At 32.5% G+C, this 20634-nt stretch overlaps 2 protein-coding genes across 2 annotated transcripts in view; one reads left to right on the top strand and one right to left on the bottom strand.

Annotated features, from left to right (window-relative positions):
- Positions 1-9272, bottom strand: part of LOC132754012 (cytoplasmic tRNA 2-thiolation protein 2-B-like) — a 34928-nt gene extending 25656 nt beyond the window's left edge. The window contains exons 1-2 of the mRNA XM_060744600.1: positions 9125-9272; positions 1298-1372 (exon numbers count right to left, since the gene is read on the bottom strand). Coding sequence (XP_060600583.1) covers positions 1298-1372; positions 9125-9180 — 131 coding nt within the window. The 5' untranslated portion in view covers positions 9181-9272. The remainder of the gene's footprint in view (positions 1-1297; positions 1373-9124) is intronic.
- Positions 9273-14536: 5264 nt separating this feature from the next.
- On the top strand, positions 14537-20539 carry LOC132754014 (GPI mannosyltransferase 1-like). The gene is made up of 6 exons (XM_060744602.1): positions 14537-14723; positions 15379-15911; positions 17112-17262; positions 18263-18370; positions 19078-19182; positions 20110-20539. Exons 1-6 carry the CDS (start codon positions 14577-14579, stop codon positions 20407-20409), a joined length of 1344 nt encoding a protein of 447 aa, XP_060600585.1. The 5' UTR covers positions 14537-14576; the 3' UTR covers positions 20410-20539.
- The last annotated feature ends 95 nt before the right edge of the window (positions 20540-20634 follow it).

The raw sequence follows: 20634 nt of genomic DNA, 5'->3' as shown, positions 1-20634 counted from the left end.
TATGTATTGATTATGTGTGTTTTGAGACTAAAACTGTTGAAAAGGATTTAATTGCTTTATAAAAAGCTTTGTTTGAATTAACAGTTGTCATAAAATTATGTTGGATTTGCTCTGTCATTACGGCAAAAGCTGTGTGCGATGTGTTTTGTAGGACTATGTGCGATGTGCCGTTGATTACTCAAGTATTTGATTTGTTTTCTTGTTGTTTCTTTGAAATTTAAAACTTAAAAACGTTAACTAAAAACAGTATAAGTAATTATATTTTCCTGCTGAGTACATAAATATCATTATCTTGAACATTAGGGGCAAAATACTTTTATAAAAATATGACAGTTATCAACTTTGCCGTGAAAGCCGTACTCGCCGCATGACAATAGTAGTTCATAGTTTGTTTTACGTGTTTGTAGGCTGTTTTTATTTAAAAATCTTCTTATTTTTTGAGATATAAACTATTCTTTTTTCTTTTTTACAAAATTACAATAGTATCAAATCCAGTACACGGTATATACCGGTAATTTACGAAGTTACTATTCGGTTTAGGACCGATACCGGGAACCGGTGTCCCACCCTACTCAACTTCCACAGTAATGATCAATTAAATTAAGGTTACTAAGAATTAAGGCTCCCACGTTTACAATTTTTTGTAAACGTTTACAAGATTGTTAACAACCGAAACGATACCGTTTAAACGGTGGTACTTCTATGTACTGTATTACACCATGTATTCGAGTCGCCAGATGATGACTTACTTTCTATTTTTAATACATGTACAAATAAATAAAGTTCAGAGCTCATCACGTTTGTGTCGGTACACATTTTCTGCATTTCGCTCTTTTGAAAGATTAAAGGAAAATTAACTTTACAAAAAAATATATTATGTCACGAGCGATTAGTGCACGGTAATGCTGTGGGGAAGGTTGTAAACACCCATTTTCCGTTTTTTTTTTACTTTGGAATAAACCAATTAGAATTGATAAAATCCATGATTACAGGCAATGATTAAAGTATTTTGTAAAACAATATACCTCATTTCGATTAAACGGTAAAAAATATCGTAAACGTTTACGAATAAAAATCGAAACGAATCCGTTTAAACGTGTAACCGTGGGGGCCTTACTAAGAATGCTTAAACATAAAACTAGACCTAACTTGTGTCTAATGGTTCTAATAAGATGTGTCCTCTAATATGAAATCTCTAGATCAAGCACTTTAAAGATGGTCTTGCAGATGCATCACTAATTAACTTATCTTACTTGATAAATGATATGACAGCAACAACTATCAAGAATATACTTACTTGCAGAATGCATCATTCACACGTGTAACAAGAACAGCTTGCACTTCTTTACATTTCATACATAGTCTGCCTAAACTGAAAATAAAATTTCATTATTAAGATGTAAAGCAAACCAAATTCAGATTCAAGTCAAATATGGGGAAAAAGTAGCAATAAATGAATAATAATCTTCACATTAAAATTTAGCAAAAAACATTCAATCGATTTTTTTCTATTTCAAGGGGAACAGAGGGACTTAATGATTATGATATAATAAAAAAGAAGTTCCATGTAATGTAAAAAAAAATGAATAAAGATTCATAGTATCTGTCAAGTACTAAAGTTTGGATCAAAATATCAGTCCAAATGATGTCAGCCAATTGGGAGGTAATATGCCTTGAAAAGGGTCTGAAGGTTTCGCATTTAATGTGAATCATATTCTTACATATAATTTAAAAAAATCACATTAACTTTCAAATCTGGCCAAAATGAGTTTTGAAATACAATTTCTGGATGGAAAGATTGACTATGCTATTTCACTATCACTCTTTCGATTTCATTGTTGGGGGATAATAGTAAAATGAGGTTTATTCAAAAATAACTTGTAAACAGGTAAATGTAATATTTTTTGCAGAAATAATTATTATGAGGATACTGGCATGCAAGCAGTTCCAATACAAAAATTGTAGTTACTTAAAAATCATTCTTTATTACGCTCACTCACAAAACAAGAGGGCCATGATGGCCCTGAGGTCCCTTACCTGTATATAGCCCCCCGCCCTCCCCCCACGCCCCCGGGCCAATTTTTACCCAAGGGCTTTTATTTGAACAGACTTGGTAGACACCCATAAGAAGATGTTTCATGCTAAACATCTAAGTTCTAGCTCATTGGGTTTTTTAAAAGAAGATTTTTTAAGTTTTTACTATACACATATAGTTAAAAACAATGACACCCCTGGGGCAGGGCCAGTTTTGACCCCCGGGCTTTTATTTGAACAAACTTTGTAGATATTTACTTAAAGATGTTTCATGTATAATATCTAAACTCAAGCTATTTGGATTTTTTCAAAGAAGATTTTTAAGTTTTTGCTATACACATATAAGGAAAATCAATGACCCCCGGGGCGGGGCCAGTTTTGACCCCAGGGCTTTTATTTGAACATACTTGGTAGACACCCATTAGAACATGTTTCATGCTAAATATCTTAGCCCTAGCTCTTTGAGTTCTTTAAAAGAAGATTTTTTAAGTTTTTACTATATGCATATAGGGAAAATCAATGACCCCCTGGGGCGGGGCCAATTTTGACCCCAGGGCTTTTATTTGAACAAACTTGGTAGACACTCATTAGAAGATGTTTCATGCTAAATATCTTAGCTCTAGCTCTTTGGGTTCTTTAAAAGAAGATTTTTAAAGTTTTTACTATATGCATATAGGGAAAATCTATGACCCCCTGGGACAGGGCCAATTTTGACCCCAGGGCTTTTATTTGAACAAACTTGGTAGACATTCACTAGAAGATGTTTCATGCCAAATATCTAAGCTCTAGCTCTTACGGTTCTTTAAAAGAAGATTTTTTAAGTTTTTACTATATGCATAAAGGGATTAAATCAATGACCCCCTGGGGCGGGCCAATTTTGACCCCAGGGCTTTTATTTGAACAAACTTGGTAGACACTCACTAGAAGATATTTCATGTAAAATATCTTAGCTCTAGCTCTTTGGGTTCTTTAAAAGAAGATTTTTTTAAGTTTTTACTATATGCATATAGGGAAAATCTATGACCCCCTGGGGCAGGGCCAATTTTGACCTCAGGGCTTTTATTTGAACAAACTTGGTAGACACTCATTAGAAGATGTTTCATGCTAAATATCTTAGCTCTAGCTCTTTGGGTTGTTTAAAAGAAGATTTTTTAAGTTTTTACTATATGCATATAGGGAAAATCAATGACCCCCTGGGGCGGGGCCAATTTTGACCCCAGGGCTTTTATTTGAACAAACTTGGTAGACATTCACTAGAAGATGTTTAATGCCAAATATCTAAGCTCTAGCTTTTACAGTTCTTTAATAGAAGATTTTTTAAGTTTTTACTATATGCATATAGGGAAAATCAATGACCCCCCGGGCTGGGGCCAATTTTGACCCCAGGGCTTTTATTTGAACAAACTTGGTAGACACTCACTAGAAGATGTTTCATGCCAAATATCTTAGCTCTAGCTCTTTGCGTTCTTTAAAAGAAGATTTTTTAAGTTTTTACTATATGCATATAGGGAAAATCAATGACCCCCTGGGGCGGGGCCAATTTTGACCCTAGGGCTTTTATTTGAACAAACTTGGTAGACACTCATTAGAAGATGTTTCATGCCAAATATCTAAGCTCTAGCTCTTAAGGTTCTTTAAAAGAAGATATTTAAAGATTTTTCTTTTGGTTGCCATGGCAACCAGAGTTCTGCATGAAATGGAATTCTTTGAACAATCTTGATAGAGCTTCATACAAAGAGTATTCCTGCCAAGTTTCATTAACATTGGCCTTGCGGTATCATAGAAGATGTCCTTAGAATATTTAAAATGTGGACGGACGACTGACGACGGACGCCATTTGGTTGGCCATCCTAAAAGCTCACCTGCACTTTGTGCAAGGTGAGCTAAAAATTGAATGTTACACATCTATGTTCAGCTTGTCACACAAATTATGGAAATTCCATAATGTTCTTAACATAAAATAACCCATAGTTATGAGGCTTCATATGGGGTACCGATATTAACTATTATTTTGTATGAAGAGAAGTAGTTCCTGTATATAAAATATAACCCATTATAATTATACAATGTTATTATATCAGACCTATTTTTCATTTATAATTGTTGAAGAGACCATTTTCCCAGAGGTAGGAAAATGTAATTCAGTTAATATAGAGTAGACTAAACGCTGGTATAACCCTAACGCAATCACATGTAATGGCTTGCTTGTGTGCATGATAATTAACTTATTAAAGCCATAAAATTATTTAATATAGTAATATAGGTCAAAATTTTGATAAGTAAACATGTTTTCATCGAATTGCCTACTTACCGTATCTGTATAAAGCCATTAAAGGGGGTATTAGTTGAAAACTCTTTACCAGGCCTCACATGTAAGTATTTTTGCTCATGCACTCAAGGACAGAATCCCCAAAGATAACAAGGTCATGTTTTGACAACAGACAGGTGAAAGTGACTTAAAATGAAAACTTTTTATGTACTGCCAAACTGACACTTAGATTTTGTCTTGTTTATGTATCTACTTCATTTAATATCAATTTTTGATGAATGCAAGTAAAAATCAAGCATTTAAACAAAAATACGGGTACTGCTTCTATATTGGATCTGCTCGCATGCCAGTATATAAACAGGGATTTTTTCCAGGATTTTTGGAACACGACCCATACCCATGGAATTGGGAATTTCAGCTGTGTTTTGTTAAAAATTGGGAAAAAAATGCATGACTGACATTTTGCAGTGATTAAATGGATGCAAACAATTACTGTATAGATATGATGGCATCTTCAAAGATTTAAGCACTATTACAGTAAAGAAGCCCTTATTTGAAAAGATTTTAGAATTTCTATTCAATATTTTTATTTTGTAACTTTCAATTGGGAATTTTTTCCTGTGGATTGGGAAAATAATATACTATTTTCAATTGGGAATATGACTCAATAACAGCTATGAAATAAGCCAAAAAATCCCTAAGAAATGTTCACTAGAGATGTAAAAGCAGCCAGGCAGCTCAGTCAGTCTATGTAGAGCTGGTCAATGGCATTCACACGTTCTCATGTTGAGTCGTGGTCAGAACTTCGTGCTTTTTTTCTCATACAATTACAGTAGGTGCTCAACTGGAATGACAGACTATTCTCTCCCTAACCAGTTCCTTCCCCTGACGGTTCTCTCCCAAACCGTTTCCTCCCCTGATGGTTCTCTCCCAAATTTGAAATATGCAGACAGTTCTCTCCCATTTTTATTTTTATAAGTTATCATTTTAGTTTTGACTTAATCTAATAACATTTCTTAATGAAGATTATTAAAAGAATTTGTTTGATATTAAGTGCATTTTATGTTTATCTGAATAGTGTTTGTAAATTTAACACCTTTTTTAGGAATTTTAATCCTATCAACACCTTCATTGTGAGAGATTAAGATAACTGGACAATGATTGATATGCACAGGTCTGTAATTATGTTAAGGTCTAGTGACACTTATTTATTTGTTAAAGTATGTTCTAGAAAATAAATAAGCAACAACTTGTATGCAATCATATGCATTAATCCCATTTCACATTTACTTTTATACAAAATTGAATAAAGAAAATGTAGACATTCACACTAAACATTATATTAGAGCAAATAATAAGAATACTTATTTGTCAACACTTTTTCACTGTTATTTTAATCTAATCAACACCTTGATTCTTGAGTAATGAATAAATAAACACCTCAATTATCTATGACAGCAAACTTAATGCATATGTGTATTGAACACCTTTCTTCATTATACAAAAGTATGAAATTTAGATATTAAAATGCATTAATCATTTTTTCTTATAAATTTTATTCTTATTTATTAAAAAAGAATACATAAAATAAATACAACACAATAGATTTAATATCTAATGATTATCATAATCAAGTAATTGATTTGTAAATTATTTTCAATGACTAAACACATAAACAAGAGGGCCATGATGGCCCTGGATCACTCACCTGACACAACCGCATCCAAGCAATGTCTTAAAGAAGCATCATGGCCAAGTTTGATGACAACTGAGTCAAACATGTGACCTCTAGTGTGTTATAAAGATTTTTCCATATTTGGGCAATGTGACCTAATTTTTGACCAAACACAACCCATATTCAAACTTGACCTAGAAATCATCAAAACAACCTTCCTGGCCGATTTCCAGGAAATTTGGATCAAAACTGCAGCCACTACAGTGTTAAAAAGATTTTTCTATTTTTAGCTCCTGTGACCTAGTTTTTGACCGGACATGACCCATCTTCAAACATGACCTAGATATCATCAAAACAATCTTCCTGACAAATTTCCAGAATATTTGGATGAAAACTGCAGCCTCTAGAGTGTTATCAAGCTTTTTCTATTTTTAGCTCCTGTTACCTAGTTTTTGACTGGAGATGACCCATCTTCAAACTTGACCTAGAAATCATCAAAACAACCTTCCTGACAAATTTCCAGAATATCTGGATGAAAACTGCAGCCACTAGAGTGTTAATAAGCTTTTTCTATTTTTAGCTCCTGTGACCAAGTTTTTGACCGGAGATGACCCATCTTTGAACTTGACCTAGATATCATCGAAACAACCTTCCTGACAAATTTCCAGAATATTTGGATGAAAACTGCAGACCCTAGAGTGTTAAGAAGCTTTTTTAATTTTTAGCTCCTGTGACCTAGTTTTTGACCGCAGATGACCCATCTTCAAACTTGACCTAGAAATCATCAAAACAACCTTCCTGACAAATTACCGAGATAACCCATCTTCGAACTCGATCTGTATTTCATTGAGACAAAGTTTGATGATAATCCAATCAAAATTGTGACTGCTAGACTGTTAACAACCCAATTGTTAGAGTGTTAACAAGCTTTTTCTATTTTTAGCTCCTGTGACCTAGTTTTTGATCTGAGATGACCCGTCTTAAAACTTGACCTAGATATCATTAAAACAACCTTCCTGACAAATTTCCATAATATTTGGATGAAAACTGCAGCCTCTAGTGTTAACAAGCTTTTTCTATTTTTAGCTCTTGTGACCTAGTTTTTGACCCGAGATAACCCATCTTTGAACTCGATCTGTATTTCATTGAGACAAACATTCTGACAAGGTTTGATGATGATCCAATCAAAACTGTGACTGCTAGACTGTTAACAACCCAATTGTTAGAGTGTTAACAAGCTTTTTCTATTTTTAAGCTCCTGTGACCTAGTTTTTGATCGGAGATGACCCATCTTCAAACTTGACCTAGATATTATTGTAACAACTTTCCTGACAAATTTCCAGAATATTTGGATGAAAACTGCAGCCTCTAGAGTGTTAACAAGCTTTTTCTATTTTAAGCTCCTGTGACCTAGTTTTTGACCCGAGATAACCCATCTTCAAACTTGACTGTATTTTATTGAAACAAACATTCTGACAAAGTTTGATGATGATCCAATCAAAACTGTGACTGCTAGACTGTTAACAACCCAATTGTTGAAGACGCACGACGCACGACGACGAACGCCGGACATAGCCCCATCACTATACCTCACCTTGACCACTTCGTGGTCAGGTGAGCTAAAAAGTATACATTAGATCTAATTGAATAGTTTATGCTAAAATATTTTCTTTTCTAATTTATATCAATTAATAATAAACTTACCCATTTATCTAAATACTTTGATAAAATATTTTTTCTCTAATTTATAACAATAATAATTTATCCATTTATTAAACATCTCAATACTTCAATAAAATATTATTTGTTTCTAATTTATGTCAATTAATAATAAACATTTGCCTAACATCTAAATACTTCAATACAACATTTTTTTAAAAATATGCAGACAGTTCTCCACCAAAATAGGGAGAGAACTGTCAGGGAGGAAACGTCAGGGCAGGAACTTGAAAGGGAGAGAATAGTCTGACTACCGCTCAACTGTATTACAATTTTCCTCTTTTAGTGAACAGCTCTATACACTAAAAATGTGGTAGTATTTCAAAATATAAAATCAAAATATACAATAAAAGTCAATCAAATTATCACCAATAACTTAAACTAGCCCTATTATAATATCCGAAATAAAGTTATCCGATAACTACTACATTATAAAACATGCTCAATACGATTTCGAGACGTTTCGGCCCCAAGACATATCGGCCCCAAACTACCCAAGACGTTTCGGCCCCGGACGTTTCGGCCCTTTACCAAATCGGCCCCAGAATAAGTACTGTATTTTAAACCGATATATTAATAGCATTTCAATAAATAAATGAACCAATTAATATATATATATTTATTCATTTTGTATAAAAACTAGATTATAATAGTAGTAGGGTTCCAAAAGTAATCAATACAAACAGAACAGAACATTAACTTTATTTGAAAAAATATAATACACAAACAAACAATTATTTACAACATATATAGATAATATTTTATTTGAAAGATTAAGAAGCAAGACACAAAACAATACACGAGACAGACATTAAATTATTATCAACAACTATTTAACAGTGACGAGTTTGATGGAAACGAAAACAATAACAAATGAACTATCGGTGCAATATATCCATTTTTGGGAAATCCTTTCTAAATTAATATATTCAAAACTGACCTACCTGTATCGCATACCTATCGGACATTTCATAATATTTACACTTAAAATCCGATTGTAAGTATTAAATCACAGTTAATATCCAGCAAATAATTTCTCTAATTTAATTTTATATATAATGCAATTATTCTAACAATTAAACGCACAAACACTTTATTTTCGAATGTTATAACTTATCTATAGCAGGTACATAGCATTTTAATATAATTTGGTTTCAGTTTTTCAATCAGTTTTATTACATCTAGCATCTATCATTATCTAATAACAATAATAATTAAAAATATTATCATGAGATGATAGCAAACCGTTTTTTAACATATCAAGCAATATACTAAAGTGGGGCCGAAACGTCTCGCGGAAAAGGGCCGAAACGTCCAGGGGCCGATTTTTCGACAGGGGCCGATTTGGTTTGGGGCCGAAACGTCCTGTTTGCCTCAATACAGTAAAATTAAGATAAGATCTACATTTAGACTAATATGAGTATTACCATGCGTCTTTTTCTGGTCGTTTCATGGGGACATCACCATCTTGTACACTACACATCTTTCAAATTTTGTAAATTTCAAAAGCACATGAACATCGATGAAATATTGGGTAATGTCTAATTATTTACGAAACAGGAAAATCTGCACGTATGTTGTGATGCACGTGAATGAGGTTCTCATTGAATAAATTGCAGGCTTAGATGATTTTTATGGGCGCTTCATATTGAAAACAGAAAAGCTTTGATCATATTTATCATAAAGAGTGTGTATGTTACATACATTGTATAAATTTATCCATTAAGAGATCCCGGCCCGGCCAGGATCAAACAGATCACGGGAATTGAACACTACTATATAATGTAGGCCTATCCCGGAACAGGGTCTTTCAGAACAACAAATATTAAGTTGTTTTTAGCCAAGGTAAATGATTCTTTAAATTCATTGTAGCTATAAATGCATAGATCTATCAACATTTGATCATTTTAAGGTTGGTACAATTTCAACAAGTCTTGGTTTTGCTTACAAAATAAATAAAATCTATACGACCCACTCAGCTCATTCCATTAAGGAATATTTTAACCTAGATTCAAACCGAGCAGGGTAAACACCACCGAAAAATGTATTGCAGATATGTCAGGGCTACTAAAAACCGTAGAAAATTTCACAACAGTCTATTCGACGGTGTTCAATAGTTTTTTCAAGATTTAAAAAAACTTACACTAATATGTTATAAAATATGTACAGTACAATATGCATTGGCGTGGCTACTATTCATGCGTACAAAAAGGGCAGCTGAAGGTGACACTTCTTAGTACGCTCATTTGGATGCAAAATGATTACTGCATCCAACCATTTCAGCCATTTTACCTGTCCCATTTATAATATTGCCAAATAAGGAAACTTGTCTAGATCTGCCAACTGGTAGGCTTATCACTTGTCAAAGGTTTATTCTACAGACATCACTTGAAAAAAAACTTAATAACAAATTAAAATTCAAAACTTGTCTAGATCTGCCAACTGGTATCACTTACCAAAGGTCTAACTACAGTTTTCACTTGAAAAAAAAAATTAAAAATGAAAACTTGTCTAGATTTATCAAATATCTTTTCTACATTCATCACTTGAGAAAAAAAAACACTTAATAACAAATTGAAATTTTATAAGTAAGGAGCTCTATGTAAAGTCTGGTGAATATTGAGTGGTACATCAGAACAGGGTCTTTCAAATAGAAAGACCCTGATCAGAAATAGTTATTTCAAATACACCAATAAGACAGAGGTAAATGATAAAACTCTGTAGCCAATACTTTATAAAAAAAATAACTTGCTTAACAAATCTTTTATCACTATTTTAAACAAGTGACTATTTTGATATAGTTAAAGAAAAAGGACAATTTACATTGTTACACTTAAAACAAACAGTTTCTTTTTTTCTGATAACATCTGGCAATTAATCAAGTATGGCATTAATCAGCACTTGAAAAAAAAAAAAACACTTAATAACAAATTAAAATTTTATTAGTAAGGACCTCTATGTAAAGTCTGTTGAATATTTAGTGGTACGTCAGTCATCTTATAGGTGTATTTTTTTATAAATAGTTATTTGAAATACACCAATAACATCTGGCAATTATTCAAGTATGACATTTTTGCAATACAATGTGTGACTACGTGCAGAGACATAGATAACAATCTATGTCTCTGCTTCATGCAACTTATTCTTTAAAAGCGCAGCAGAATTTAAAATGTGTTCCAATTTACTGTGTGACTAAAAAAATGTTGTTTCAGGATACATGTGCAGTATATATATGCATATCGCTTTCAGAAAACTAGGAATTGTATTTAAACATTCAGAGATCCCGGGAATATATTGACAACCTGTCATGGATCTATTTCAAAAAAGTGTTTTGGTTATCAATATGTAACGTATCATGTCTCCTATGATTTTTTCTGATTAAAAAATAATAATAAAGTACATGAACACACGGACCAAGGGTCTTTCAAATAGAAATTTGAAAGACCCTGACGGACCTTTATTGTCCTTCCCGGTGAAACAGGTGATCAAGAATCAAAATGGCAAGATGGCGGCGAGGACCTGGCGGAAATTATTAGGTAGCGGGGTTTTATGTGTTGATACTTGACTTTTAGATATATTATATATTGTGCTGTCAGCAAATGATTCACTTTACTGAATGAAGTGCGTCATATTGGCAGATTTCTTGCACATACTGCAGTATTCTAATATTAGCGTCCGTCCTGACCACAGGTGTTCGGCGCGTCGATTGGTCCCCCCCCCTCTCCTTACCCACTTTACAACCATCCTACTTCTCCAAAACCATGTAACCTGTAAATCTAGTATTTTTCATTTGAAATATATTTTAATATTTGATAGACACTGATAAATATATGCTTTTAATTCAATTCAGGAAATTGAACAAAAACATGTGGGTCCAAAGTGAAAGTAGAACTAGCTACTGTACTAGGCCAAATTCAAATAAAAACAAAGCTCACAATGTAGTTCCTAAAATATTCATAGTGTCATACAGCCTAGATTATTAGTATTTACAACTTGCAAATGTTTTGACAACATAAACTGACAAGACAAATGGCAGTTTACCTTTATTCAAAGAAATATTCAATAACTGAAACAGTCTCTGAATCTGATTCCTGGACAGTACAGTACTGGCATGCTAGCAGTTCCCGTACAGAAGTAGTACCAGTATTTTTCATTTAAATGCTTGATTTTTACTTGCATTCTTCAAAAATTCATTTCAAATCAAGCAGATACATAAACGAGACAAAATCTAAGTGTCAGTTCGGCAGTACGTATAAAAAGTCTCATTTTAAATCACTTTCACCTGTGCGTCGTCAAAACGTGACCTTGTTTTCTCTGGGGGATTCCGTCCTTGCGCGCATGCGCAAAAATATTTACAGGTGAGGCTTGTTAAAGGGTTTTCCACTAATACCACCTGTTTACAAACTAAGTAGGCAATGTGATGAAAACTTGTTTAATTATCAGAATTTTGACCAATATTACTATATAAAACAATATTATGGCTTTGATGAGTAAAATATCATGCATACAAGCATGCTATTGCATGTGAATGCGTTGGGGTAACGGTACCGGGTAATACTAATAGATACCCGTGTTTAGTCTACGCTCTATTTCCTGAATTACACCTATTTATCTCTTAGATAATGGTCTGTTCTACAATTGTAAATGAAAAATAGAATGTAGGTCCAATATAATAAAATTGTATAATTAAAATGGGTTAGATTTTATGAATGGGAACTACTTTTCTTCATACAAAATAATGGATAAAGTTCGGTACCCCATATGAGGCCTCATAAGTAAGGGTTATTCTATGTTTAGAACATAATGGAATTTCCATGATTTGTGTGACGAGCCAAATATTGATGTGTAACATTCAAATTTTGGTGAGTGAGGGTAATAAAAAATAATGTTTAAGTAACTATGATTTTTGTACGGGAACTGCTCACATGCCAGTAGACTGCAGTCATTGAATTTAAGTTTTTGAATTTACTGGCCCGAATTCAAGTTTTGAATTTATTCTACTATATATTTAACCAAATTTTCTTAAAATTTACACTGGCCCAAACTAATTTTCACTGGCCAAGGGCCACCGGGCCAGTGCTCAATTCGATGACTGATACTTGATTACCATACCTCATATCTACACTAGCAGTAATTTTCAATGACTGCCTGAAGGGGGATTAAATTTATGCTGGCCAGTTGGTAATTCAAATTTTTTTTGACACCTTGGCTCAGCAAGCCACAGGGGATAAACAATCTTTTAATAGCCTTCGATCTGAAGGTAACACTGTTCTAAAAATAGATTTTACCTAATCACCACTACATCACCTGTACTGGCTTTCGGACAAGGGATTAGGGAGTACACATTATACATGATGTTAATCAGCGTATATTTACTTTGTTTACATGCAATATTTTAAGAAATTGTAGAATGCAAACAAGTTGGAAATGGAATTTAGTGTGAAAAGAATAGGGACAACTACACACTGTACTTTTTTAAAGTTAAATTTAAACATATGTTACAATCTGCTCTGGCGATATTTGTCAATAAAACGGTTTTTGTCATAAACAATTTTTCATTCAGGCAGAAAAAAAGTTTGACTCTTTTGATTGATGAGGCGAAGTTTAAAAAATGCACCAGTAATTGGCGATGATTTTAACAACAAATATTTTGTGTGAGACATAAAATAAAAAACAAATGTATTTTATTGTCTATACGTAAACAGTGTATGTTAAATCACGGACCTCAATTGTCAATTCAGTTTAAATATACATGCAAGCATGCATGTACGTATTCATTATTTCTGATAAAATAAATACTAGAATCGGCATTTTTTATTAGGTAAAATAGGAAAAATGCAGAGTTTTGCTTATTCTAAAATAATTAAAGAATTAAGATATTAATCATTAATCTAATACTCGTAGCACTTGGTGGATAGATTCATGACTTCTCCAATCTGCATATTTTACATAGAAACAAAATTTTGTACGGTATATCTGGGACAGAAAGATACTTTTTCATTTTTAGTCCGCATACCATATCATATCACCATTTCTAATTTTGATAAAACAGTGAAACAAAAACAAATTGCCAAGCCCCGGCATTTTTCTCAAATATTGACATGCAGGGAAAGTATTGCTCCGAAACTTATTTCTTTTTCACCATATCATCTTTATTTTCCTGATGGTTTTAAACCATCTCAATCATGCTAAAACGCAAGTTTAACTCCAGGAACATCTTTTCCATTGAGAGAAATGTGAATAAAGGTTTTCGTAACCATTACATGTTGTATAATCTACATGTAGATTAACCAGTTTCCTTGTCCGAAAGTTATCGATATGTGGCTATTATTATAAACAGGTCTCTTATCAGTGACGTATACGATGCTTATCTCAGATCATTCCCTATTGATAAAAATTATGTTATAATTGTTAGTTGGAATGGTGCAGATAGATATATATACCAAATTACCAATTAATGGATTAGTGTTGCCATTCCTGTATATTGCTGCACTGTCTTGGAATAATCTCTCCATTAATCAGTGTTCTGAAAAAAAAAATCATTTAATTGACATTAGGATTGTGTAAAAATGTTTTATTTCCCGCAGCAAAGGAGATTATTTTATATTTTTGTTTTTACCATTAATCATCAGCTCAGTGACAGTCAACTGATTTCCAGGACAGTCCATTCTGAAAGTATGCAGCATTGACAATTTATTTTTCTCTTATGTAATTAGTGACATCTACAAACACTTTGATAAGAATGTTTGTAAGGGTATTATCAAAGTTTAATGTGACATTTTATAATGGAAGTAAATTTACTGTGTATATTTATTTTGTTTTCTTTCTTTTCCAGTAAACTTGAAGAGCTTTAATGACGTCAAGAAGATCCTTCTCAAGATGAATATGGTTGTACTTGTGTTGGTGGGCCTCTTCATTAGACTATGCCTTATCATTTATGGAGAATGGCAGGATAGAACCATGACAGTGAAGTTTACTGACATAGATTACTTTGTATTCAATGATGCTGCTTCTTACATTACTCAGGTATTACCATAAATTCTCTGATAAATGCACCAAGGGCACTATATTTTCAACAAGCAGGCATTTTGATTAAATATGTAAGCTGCTATTATCTTGGTAACTCAAGTTTTCTTTTTCTTTGTCAAAAGGGGAAGGAGGATATTTATTATTGAAGTGGCGTTTTTAAGAGAAGATACATTATCTTTTAATTAATGTGACTGTCTCCATTTGAAAGTTTACTCAAGCCACTTTGAAAATTCATGTAAAAAAAATAAAAAATTGAAGGAAGATATTGACACATTTGAAAAGAAAAGGAAATAAAATCCCTTGATCACACAAAAAGTATTGTCACCTTCAACTATAAACATCCCTTTATATTAAACTCCAAGCAGATTATATAAGATATGCATTTTAATTTGTGGATTAAATCTAAGGTATAGTTTTAGTTTGACACTTAAATGTAAAATATGATAACAAGAGTTGAAATAAATATATTTCAAGTACTTACACAAAAAGAATATCTAAAATAAGATAGGAAAACATTCAGTATTAATACAAAATACATTAATAATATTTGAGCAATAATTGTTATTATTAAACATTGCTTTTAAGCAATGCTATACCAGATAAATTTATATTATAACAATGATATAATAATATGATTTTAAAATAATTACAGGGCAAGTCACCTTACCTGCGGGCTACCTATAGATACACTCCACTTCTCGCCTGGATGTTACAGCCAAACATCTGGTATTCATCTGTGTTTGGGAAGCTGTTGTTTATCATACTGGACGTTTACACCGGACATCTCATATATAGCATCGTAATCTCATCCAAAAATATCACGCCAAAGACCGCAAAATTATGTGCTGCATTTTGGTTATTTAATCCACTTTCAATGACAGTGTCCAGTCGGGGAAATGCAGAGTCGATTATGACGTGTCTAGTGCTTTTATGTCTAAAATTACTGCTTGAGCGTAAAGTTTTATCATCAGCCATTGTTTATTCTTTGGCAGTTCATTTTAAAATTTATCCAGTAACTTATGCTATACCTATCTACCTGTTTCTGAATGACAGCATGGTGGAAAAAGGGAAACATTCTCTATGGAAAACTTCCTATAGTATGATCAAGCCAACTCAACAAAGGGTAGGGTTTGTGATGGCAGCTGGGATCACCTTAGCCATGTTGACAGGTGTCTTTTATTACATGTAAGTTATAACAATAAGCACTTAAAATAAATGAACGCAGGCATGAGAAAACGATCCCTAATATCATGTAAAAAATGACATGACAAGATGATAACATTATCATTGACATTAAAAATAAAAAAAAGTGAATTACCCTAGAAATGTGAAAGATAAATAGTAAGAAAATTTCAATGTTTTATTTTTATTTCAAGAGCTATAGAATTGGATTTCTTTTAAGAATCCAATATGGCAATTAAAAAAGAAATGAGTGATGTTAAGGTTTGTTTTCTCATATTGTCGGTCAAATGATATTGACAATAATCAGTTTGCATTAAACCATACAGGTGGATTCTTGGAGTATAATATTTGAAAGGATTGTTGTGTTTTTATTTTTTGAAAATTTCTTACAAAAAAAAGAAAAAGCAAAAAAATTGAATACAATTTGATAATATTTCTTCCTTGTTTGATAAAAGAAACATGAATCCTTTTTACATGACTTACATGGTGAAATGAACATTTATTGCCAAACATGCCCATAGCTAAAAATATCTTCCTTATGAATAATAGTTCACCATTAGCTTGTTTTTAAAAATAAGATGAGAATTTTGAGTGTGTTCATAGTATTTTGAAAGTGGTGCTTTATACTATTTCCTCATCACAGGTTATAAGTCAAAGGCTACAAGTTTCATCCCAGGAAGAGATGGATACCATCTTGTCCTTTCACTATTTGGCACAACAGCTCTAAGAAAAAGAGATAGAAATTTTGCTGATCTATAAACTAACTATATATGTGTTTGCTATATAATATAACAGCAAAACTTTGAGAAACAGTCAGATGGACAGATATAAAGGAAATATTAAATCACATGTTTTAGCTCCACTATTCAAAGGATAGAGAGAGCTGTTGTACTCACGGAATGTCGGCATCAAACTTTGGTTATGTTTTTGCATGCAAAAACTGCTGTAGGGAATAGTTGAAATTTCATTGAGCATATAATAGGAGGTCACCATTCAAGGCCCATAACTCTAAAATGGATTTTGATAGAATTATGGCCCTTATTGAACTTAAAATGTTCTACATTATCCAGGGTCTTGTTTTACTATCAAGCACAGAGAATAGTCAAGCACACTGCCCAACTGACAGCTCTTATTTTATTATTTCACCATTTTTTGAAAATTTGAAAAAAATGCTGTGCTGTGACAGAAATTGTTATTTTTCAGGTATGGCTGGGAGTTTTTACACCATACCTACCTGTACCATGTGACCAGGAAGGATATACGACACAACTTTTCTGTGTATTTTTACATGTTATATCAACAATCCGGGGCAGATAAATCTGTTGTCATAAGTCTAGTCTCATTCATACCTCAAGTAAGTTGATGCAAAATATAATTTTAAGCGAATTTTTAATTGTGACCTTGATAGTCAATCAGAACTTCGAAAAGCAAAAAGTTATCTAAGTTAAGGTTCATTTGTTTAATGCTTTCCAGTGTTTTATTGTAATATATCAGATGATTATATTCTGATAAACCACTAGTGAAATTTATAAAATATAATTTTCACTGTAGCCGGACTATATCTGAATGCGGATGAAAAGAAAAGCATAACTAAATGGAATAACAGGCAGAAATAAATGCCGTCATACGTAAATTTTGCTTCTTTAAGAAAGGAAGTTGATGTCACCATACATCATGCTAAATATGTAACAAAGTAAGAGAAATTTAACAGGACTATATTTTAAAATTAATGATGTTACGTCATGATGTGATGACGTCACAATGGAGAATACGCCACGTTACGCGGCAAAATCAGTAAAAATTACTTAAAATCACTTAAAAAGCATGAAATAAAAAGAAAATTTATTTGTTTTACATATAAGATTGAAATATATTTCATTCGTGTACTCGCCACTCGTAAAAATATTGCATCTGGTGTTCACTCAGTGAAATTATATTTCAATCTTACATACAAAACAAACAAATACCCTCTATTTATTGAGATATGAACAGTGAAACATGCCTATACATGTACATTTAATTATTAATGTAGATATTTTTACATCATGTTGTTGAAGTTATTCAACAAATGTTAATGGTTATTGATAATGTCACAGGAATTAAAATATAGAGTCTGCTATCAATGTTGAATTTTTATATATTAATTGATTGCTTTATTTCATATGGGTTCTAATCTAAGTCCTTTACTTCTTTCATGTCAAAAAACTGTGCTAGAGAAGGCAAGTTGTTCTACTTAAGTGCCAGCCACTGCCTGAAATAATGTGTGAATGGGCACCTAAGGTCTCCCTCTAGCATTAAAACTGAAAAGTTTAAGTTGTGACTTAAAAGCTAACCAAACAAACTTTATATTACAGGTACTTTTATTGTTGGTGTTTTCTGTCAAATTCTACGCAACTCCTGAGCTTGTTTTCTTCCTAAATACCTTTGCGTTTGTTACTTTTAATAAAGTCTGTACATCACAGGTAAGATTTTGTACTAATTACGAGGTTAACCATTAACATTCTGAATTTCTTAAATAGGCTTGTCCAGTTTCCCTTCTAGGAGCTTTTCATTATTAAGGTGAAAATTGTCTGTTGACAGTCTAGTGCAAGATCAGACTGTATGGATGTTCAGGCTAGCCTGGTGCCATTCTTGTGCCAAATGCTAATCAGTTTGTTAATTAAGAGTTATATTGTCCTATCAATCAGTTTCTACTTTTAAAAAACAAATTTTTAGCTTTTAAATTGACAAATTATCTTACTGTTTCTGTTGCACATAAGGTATATTTTGTGGATATAGATATTATTTCCTACATCTTTATAAATAGGAATTAATGTACAATTGTCAGATGATGCCTTTCCTTTAAAATATTGTTCTGATTAAAAGCTCTGTCTGGTTATGATTGAATGCATTATGTTTAATTCCAAGTAATCTTAAACAGTGTATGTTTTATTGATTATTGAGATTTGTTCTCCTTAACATAAGCTAGAATCCATTTCTGTTGACATACATGACTTGTTTTTATTTTAATTGAATGAAGTTTTATGTTTTAATGACCTTGAAAGTGACTCACTCTTGATTTTATATGTGTAAATGTCCTTTACCTAAGTATAATAAAACACTTACTATAGCTTTAAGAGTTTTATGTTGTGACTTTGTTTCACTGTTTCATGTTGTATATATATTTCAGTATTTTTTGTGGTATCTCTGCTTACTGCCCTTGTTGTTCCCATACCTGACAAAGATATCATTGAGGAAAGCTGCTGTTCTTGTTATTCTCTGGTTTACTGGACAGGTAAATGTCTTATGTTCTTTTATATAATGTACCTGGACAAGTTAAATATACTTTTGTAAGGTCAGTTCTACTTGTACCAATGTCTTCATACCATGCATATTGACAAATACATGGCAATGATTCTGGCAAGTTACATAACTGAGGCATCCATCAGTTATCTTCCATTTATGATCTTTGAAAATTGGTATGGTTAACCTTTTTTGACATTTATTATCTAAAATTCTACTAGTATCCATGACTTTATAAGTTACACACTTGCTCAAGCAATTCAAAGGCAATGGTCCTTGCAAATGGAATAAGCATGGCATCATTTTTCCCTAACTGATATCTCCTTTAGTTACAAGGGCTGTTGCAAAATCCTGTGACAACTCTGTTTAAAAGCTAAATAGAATTTGTTTGTTTTGCATGTAAGAACCAAATACATTCAGAATATAGGTCATATGGCAATTTTCCACTTTTATTGGCGGAGGAAGACCTCGGGGTGCCTTTCTGTGCATTATTTCAGGCACAAACAGGCACCTGAGTTTGAACACTGGACATTTCAATAAGCTAAGCTGGGATAGGATTCCTCATATGAAGGAAATCCAAAGTCCCTGGTTGTCTCGGAAAAACACAGCAGAGAGGGGCAAATGGTTTAAAGTCAACGACCTTGATCATTTTTGTGTTTATTTAACCCAAGTTCTTGTTATTAAATGTTTAAATTGCTTCTAGATCACATATTTTAAGGCTGTTTTTAAAGGTGCAAGAGCCTTAATTCCCAATGAAACAAATATATTTAAAGTTTAAAATATATTGTTACAAAGCATTTTTTAAATATGAAATTGTTTACCAATTTTAATCATTTTGCGGGGAATTCTGTTTTGGATTTAAAAAGCAGGCTATAATTTAAAAAAAATCCTGCAATGAAGGGTGTTTTTCATATTTCAGGGTATTTGGCTGCTACCAGCTTACTATCTGGAATTCCAGGGCTACAACACATTTCTCTACATCTGGTTGGCCGGGCTCGTGTTCTTTGTAATCAACTGCTATATCATATATGAGATTATGGACAACTATTCCAGCAAGCCTTATGTGTTCAGGAAATCGGCCCTCTCAGTTGGAAATGGACATACAGTTGATAAGAAATCTAAAGGGAAGAAAACATCTGACGAGGTTTACAAGAGTACGTCCAACGAGAACTTCGCAAGGAATACAAGATCTCAAACGAAACGAAGGGTTAAGAATTAAAGCTGATGTGGTATGTCTTCAAAATAATTGATGGAGAAATACGCATGTCCAGGATAAAGTTGAATTGTTTCACAGTGTTCTTATCAGTATTATATTATATTTTTAAAGAGTATAAAGCTATATATCAGTTGCCTGTTGTTTACAACTTTGGTGTGCAAAAATTTTGAAAAAGAATAGTTCCAAAATACTTGAATGAAAGAAATATATTTGTATCTTTCTTATTTG

This window comes from Ruditapes philippinarum, unplaced genomic scaffold, assembly GCF_026571515.1.
Source record: "Ruditapes philippinarum isolate M1 unplaced genomic scaffold, ASM2657151v2 ctg1503_1_1_1_1, whole genome shotgun sequence".
In the NCBI taxonomy this organism is placed as follows: Eukaryota; Metazoa; Mollusca; class Bivalvia; order Venerida; family Veneridae; genus Ruditapes; species Ruditapes philippinarum.
The sequence above is the reverse complement of the archived record's forward strand: the minus strand, read 5'-3'. Positions and strand labels throughout refer to the sequence as shown.

Bases quoted from the DNA above. Each gene is read 5' to 3' on its own strand.
- LOC132754014 (XM_060744602.1), top strand. From the start codon at position 14,577: ATGAATATGGTTGTACTTGTGTTGGTGGGCCTCTTCATTAGACTATGC. The intron at 18,371-19,077 runs GTAAGATTTTGT...TATATATTTCAG, and splicing joins ATAAAGTCTGTACATCACAG to TATTTTTTGTGGTATCTCTG. The intron at 19,183-20,109 runs GTAAATGTCTTA...TTCATATTTCAG, and splicing joins TTCTCTGGTTTACTGGACAG to GGTATTTGGCTGCTACCAGC.